This window comes from Pezoporus flaviventris, unplaced genomic scaffold (genome assembly GCF_033815535.1).
Source record: "Pezoporus flaviventris isolate CSIRO_AGI_PZ_B2104156 unplaced genomic scaffold, CSIRO_AGI_Pfla_v1 ptg000031l, whole genome shotgun sequence".
Classification (NCBI taxonomy): Eukaryota; Metazoa; Chordata; class Aves; order Psittaciformes; family Psittacidae; genus Pezoporus; species Pezoporus flaviventris.
In genome coordinates this window covers 56,585,558-56,591,557 of record NW_026892579.1, presented here as the reverse complement: position 1 = coordinate 56,591,557, position 6,000 = coordinate 56,585,558, and the positions used below count along the sequence as shown (strand labels likewise).

Sequence of the window (6,000 nt, the reverse complement as noted above, 5' to 3'; positions counted from 1 at the left end):
GATGGAGAGAAGGAATCAAGCAAACTGGAATTTGGAAAGACTTCTCTCAAATACATATATCCATTGCCTAAAGGCTAAAAGGGTATTAAATGCCTAACCTCAAGTTCTAGCCTAAATTGAGTTGAGCTGCAGTGACCATTCATACATTCAGAAATGTCCAGCTTCTGTGTTTGGCACAAACATTTAATAGCAGAATTCAAAACTCAGTATGTTCCATTTTAGTCTTATGCGGAAAATTAGTGCAGGTGATAATCTAATTGTACAACAACATGTTAAAAAAAGTTTATTTTACATTATATACATTAGGGAACATATTTCAATTACTAATCACAACAATAATGCAGGCCATAAATTGCTTTAAATTTAGTTTGGTTTTAGTGTATATTATCACAATAAAATATAAAGAACATATACAAAAAAAGGAGTCAAATGTGTGCATTTTGCTAAAACTTGGCATTTACATATTCCATTGGAAACCAGCAATCAAAAATACTTCTGATCAAAACTAAGTTCCTGTGATGCGTAGTAACCGTTGTATTGTTTCAATGAGGTAGTAACTAAATTATTTTGGCCATGTGTTAACATCCTAAAAATCAAGAAAAGTGTGAAAATGGTTATAAGGCCAAAAAAAAACCCCAAAGTCAAGAATGGCAACATCTTTGAGCCATTTCCACAATGTGGAATGTTGCTCCTTTTCATTATGATATGAATCTATTTAGTAAGATGAACAGTAATACTAATTTTTATCATTGTATACACTAATAATTCAAACACCTATTGCAGTGTTACAGCCAGGTACCACTTTTTCTGGGACTGACACCCATCCAGAAAGTACTGTTTTCAAGCATAGAGCAATAATCATAAGGAGAGTTTTAATTAAATATAAAAATACAGGTGTTTAACTGGTTTGTTTCACAAAGAAAACTACCCAAGTAAAACTAAAAAAAGGAACTTTGAAGCCCGAGTCATATCCACAAAGTCACAGCTTACCTTTGTGACTAAATACATCACATCTTAATACATTGTGCAAACATGAACACCAGTGTGTTGCATTAATTAAAACAAGATTGTAATCTGATTACAGCCTTGGTTACAATTTCTAAAAGTTAAGATTTATTTGTATTAGTAAATTACATATAATAAAATACAATAGTGTTGTTAAATGTACTATATTTGTTGCTAGCATCCCACTTTATAATAAACACATGAGAAGTCCTTAAAATAGTACCCCGATTTCGTTTTTGCATCCTCAGTGAGTTTTACATCTGTACAGGTAAGACACTTGTACTTAACAGGGGGGCTGCTATCTACAGGAAGTCAGTGTAGGTCTTCACCAGTAAGTTTCACTGAAAAATACTGCATATGTACAAAGATTACATAACAGTAAATTAAGCACTTCTGTGGTATCATAATGCTCATGTGTCCATACCACAAACAATTCTTGTCTTCCTCTCATGCCACAATAAATTATGAAGTAACTGAAGTGGGGTTACTGCAGCTTCTGTGCAATTTCAACCAGCCATGGATGCTGCTGCAGCAGGAGTGTTCTCTTGTCATGGCGAGCTGCCTTGCCATGCCCTCTTTCTCAGTAACTGTTCTCATGCCCTGCCAGGATATATAAATTGCTGTTGGCTGTTGGGTTATCTGTCGGCCTACTCTCCAGCACCACAACCCTATAATGAAAATAAAAGGAGACATAGTAAAACAAACTTTCATTTAAAAACATCCCTGGATGTAACTGCAAATACTCTTTGCCAGGATCCATCTGACTGGTCATCATTTCTCTTTCCCTGAAGGCCTCTAGTCCAAAAGCCTCTCAAAGCAAGACCAACCTCAAAAGGTAGCTTGGGGTCTTGTCCACGCAAGGTCTCCAAGGATCATCACAGCCTCTCTGAGCTCTTACTGCAGTGTTCAACTATCCTCACTGTGATGTTTTCCCCTCTTTTATCCAGCTGGAATTTCCCTTGCTGCAAGGTATGCCTGTTGCCTCTCATCCTTTCCATGGGAGCTTCTGAAGAGGGTTTATCACACCCCTACTAATGCTTCCCCAGAGCTTTGCTCTGGTTCTGAAGTCATTAGTCTGCTCTTGGTCACTGAACAGAACAGATGACCAAAGCTGATTCTTCTGTGAGCATTTCCAGGCTTTCCCTGAGCCTAGGTAACCTAAATCCAACAAAACAGAAGCTTCCTCCAGCTCTGAAAGTCCCAGAGACAAAGACTTGCAGGCTGAGAGTCCTCAAGGAAAGGACTGCTACGTGCAGAATCTTTTCTCTCACTCTTTTTCTTGCCATTTGCTTTTGACCAGCATCGGAGACAGGAGACTGTGTTAGCTGGACCTACATTGCAACTGCAAAGACTGTAAAGATGTCCTAGATCAGACCCTTATCAAAGGAGAGAAATCAGCAGCACAACTGTTTCAAAAACTGAGATTTTTAAATCAGGCAAGGACTGTAAAATTGCTAAATGGACCACGTTCCTGATTGAATTCTCCTCCAGAAACACCCTGTAGTGAAGGCAGATTGTAGGAAATCCAAATCCATCTATTGTACATTCACACAAGGAGAGGCTGATTGCTTCTGAACTACATCAGTCAGAAAACCTACCCTCTGCTCAGTGTGCTCCATAAAGGCAATGACACCTCATGCCATGAGGAGTTTCCTGCCCACCAGGAGAAAACAACACACAAGCTCTTATCAGACTGATGTCAGTTTTCTGGCTTCTCAGAAGCCCAGTTCCTATGAACTGCCTAGGAAATGACGTGTTATGGAAAACGGTTTCACAGCTCAAAATACGACAAAGCTGCAAACAAAACAGTATCTGAAGAAATTGGAACAGATGTTTTTTGCAATGCAATTAACATTGTCTCAGACTTGGGAGACTATTACTGCAAGCCACAAATAGATGGAACTGTATTTGGGGAAAAGGACATTATTTTTCCATGTGGTGTCATACTCCATTCTGAAGTCAGACTTGTTTTTAAATTGAGCTGTGGTGTCTCTCAACAACTAAGAGAAATGACATAATAAAGCTGAGCTGCACGCACACCTCACTGGAGCAGAGAGAGTAAAACCCTCAGGTCAGAGGCGAGTATTATTTACAACTACCCATTACCAAAAAGTTATCAGGTATTGTATGTAAAGCAGAATCCTCAACCCCCAGCCAGCAAAAATTGCTTGTAGCTAGCCCATAAAAGCCACAGCACCATTCACTGCTGTTGATGTTATGGATAATTACAGGGCTGTGCATCAAGTCTGGAAAAACAGAATACGGGGAAGGCCTTTGGTTGATATGATTTTCTGGTGGTGCCACAAGAATGTGAGTTTACTGTATAAGACATAGGCAATTCTCAAAAGAAAAATTAAAGCCTATCTTTGCACTTCATATAAATCCATGACTGGTGAAACCATCATGTCAATATACACACCCCTGAAGACAAAACTTCTGCTGTTTTTCTGGCTGTTGTAGAAGCACACAGTTTGACAGCAAGGCAGAGAAAGTTGAGGAAGTCGGCGACACTCCTAGAACAGCAGCTACTGACTCGCCAAGCTGGTATACAATGGGTCAGACACAGTGTTAGTGTCTTGCAAAGCAGGTGCTGAAACAGCTACATTGGGAACTACCAAGAGCTCTAACAAGACCTGAGCTGTCATGCTGGGAGGACGATTGGTAGAGTGGGGGGTAAAAGTGAGGTATTTAAGTTTTTAAGTATTTTTTGCATTTGCCTTAAGATGTAGATTTTGATGAGCTCCTGCAGTAGAGCATCTGAAAGTGAAGATTTCACCAAGTTAAACAGAAGAGTTCCAGCAGAAAAAGGAAGACACTCCCGGAGATTGCAACTGCAGCCGAAAAAAAGGAACTTCTCGGCATGGCTGAGCACTTCTGGAAGCCCACAAACACTTTTAGAAGATTTTTTTTTTTAAGGAGTAAGTAGAAAGGTAGACATGTGCACAAAGGAATGAGTAAGGTGGCTATAAAAGGAATCACAAGAAAACAAGCAAAAAGAATTTGTACAAGATAGGAGGAACACACATTCTTCATTCTAACATGCCATGTTTGCTTCTCTTCATACCTGTCAGATCCCAGAAGCCTGAATATCCTTGTATTATCTGAAATTTCTTGCGTGATCTAGACAAAAATAAGACAAATGTTTACATGTTAAGCACACGAGTGTTTTGTTTTAAAGTCAACCTTAAGAACTGACTACAACTGAAGTTACCAATTTACTGCTGATTTAAATCAGCTAGAGAATTTAATGCAATTATCACTTTTAAGTGATTCTGAAAGTTTTCTGTAATTTCTGCCGTGTTACATGAATTCCTCTTGTAGCAACTGCAAGTACAACAGCAGGGGTCAGCTCAGTATCTGAGCTCCCGGTGCAATTCTCTTTACAGCCGTGACTGAAACAGGTAGCTGTAGGGTGCAATTTGTCTCACCCTACAGTAGATCTCCAGAAAGGGCAGGTAAATCACACATAAAATGCATTTGGTTGAAATTCTGAATTACAGTAACAATGCAATATGTTCATATTCTGAAAACCTTAACAGAGAAACAATCTTATTTGTGGTACATATGCTTATTGTAAAAAGAAAATAGTATTCTGACATTTCGGACTAGTGCAGTAGAGCTGTTTACTGCAGGCCAACTGTACTTGTGATACATCTTTATGCTCAAATGAATACTGAAGCACCAAAGAAAACATCATGCTAATCAATAAAGTCAACTGAAGCCCAATGCATAATCATAAGCATATCAAGTCACATCATGAACACGCAGCAGTGTTTACAAAAAGAGATTCATCTTTCCAGATCCTAGTAGCTAAGTCAATTCATTTCTGGTATAGACAACTTGCAAGAGAACATTAATTCACAACAATTACATTCCCCACTTTAAGAAAATTACTTCCTCCCTTTTGTGGGTTTAAGTCTGCACAATCTTGGTCCAAATTTTGAGCATCTTATCTCAGCATTAATACATTTCCCTGTTTCATTCTTTCCATTCAATCAAACCACTGTGGAATGTCACAGTTGTAGAAGGAAATGACTGCAAGCAGCAAGAACCATCCCAAATTAGACCAACTGATACTGGATTAGGAAATCTGAAGTAATAACTTTTACCAAAGACAAGCCTGCTGCAAAGTTAGGTTGGTCAGGTTTTTGTCCTGTGTAACCACTTCCTACATAAAACACTGTATAAAATGCCCCCAAAAGTAACAAATATGGTCACCATCTGAGGCTGGTAATGCAGGCTTTCCATGCTAGAGATGAAAAGGAGTTGGTTGAGTTTTTTTTCTTAATAGCTGTGGCTGGTAGGACAACCAAGAGAAATGAGGAATTTCAAAAGGCCTGAGAGCTTACCCTAGACATGTTCTACAAAGAAAGTTTTGTGTGGCTGGCTGACAACAGCTCAGTTCTGCCTTCTGTTCTTCATCTAGGTGCTGGCTTTGGCTTGACAATAACAAAGCAAGAAGACACAGTTCCTTATGCTTTACATAAACAATATAAAGCATCTACTTGTTCTGCAGTACTCTGGGACATGTCCTCTAACAACTGGATCGGAGCTACTGAGTGCCAATGGGTGGAGTAATCCACTGAGCCTTGCAGGGAGTCTGGAGTTGGAGAAGTGCCTAGCAGGCTCATCTCCTTCTCATAGTCTGTGCTAATAGCAGGGTGCTCCAGTTCACCATTATGAGCTCTTGGGAGAAGGACAATCATGCATGCACAGATGCCACAAGAACCATTTGCAGACTTGGAAATAAGAAGTAGTCTGACTCTAATCTTTGGTCCAACTTACCACAAAAAACAGCTTACTGTCAGCACAGATGAGGTCAACTGTGGCTTTGTGCAAATAAATGTAGCTGTATCACAATGTGGAGTATCTAAGCTTGGCATGGTATGACTGTACATATACATTAAAATACATCAGTCATAATAAGCTCAGTTTCTCAGCCAATGTGACACTGGTGAAAAACTGGTGAAGTCCGTAAACATTCTTTAATAACTG

At 39.2% G+C, this 6,000-nt stretch overlaps 1 protein-coding gene across 14 annotated transcripts in view; it reads right to left on the bottom strand.

Annotated features, from left to right (window-relative positions):
- Window positions 1-257: 257 nt before the first annotated feature.
- MAP4K3 (mitogen-activated protein kinase kinase kinase kinase 3) overlaps window positions 258-6,000 on the bottom strand; it is an 80,619-nt gene continuing 74,876 nt past the window's right edge. For 12 of the 14 annotated variants that reach the window (XM_061461313.1, XM_061461317.1, XM_061461319.1 and 9 more), the window contains one exon: window positions 3,302-4,125. In XM_061461313.1, coding sequence (XP_061317297.1) covers window positions 3,778-4,125 — 348 coding nt within the window. In that variant the 3' untranslated portion in view covers window positions 3,302-3,777. Of the gene's footprint in view, window positions 1,674-3,301; window positions 4,126-6,000 lie in introns of those variants that run through there. The other 2 variants (XM_061461320.1, XM_061461322.1) reach the window with 1 other exon arrangement.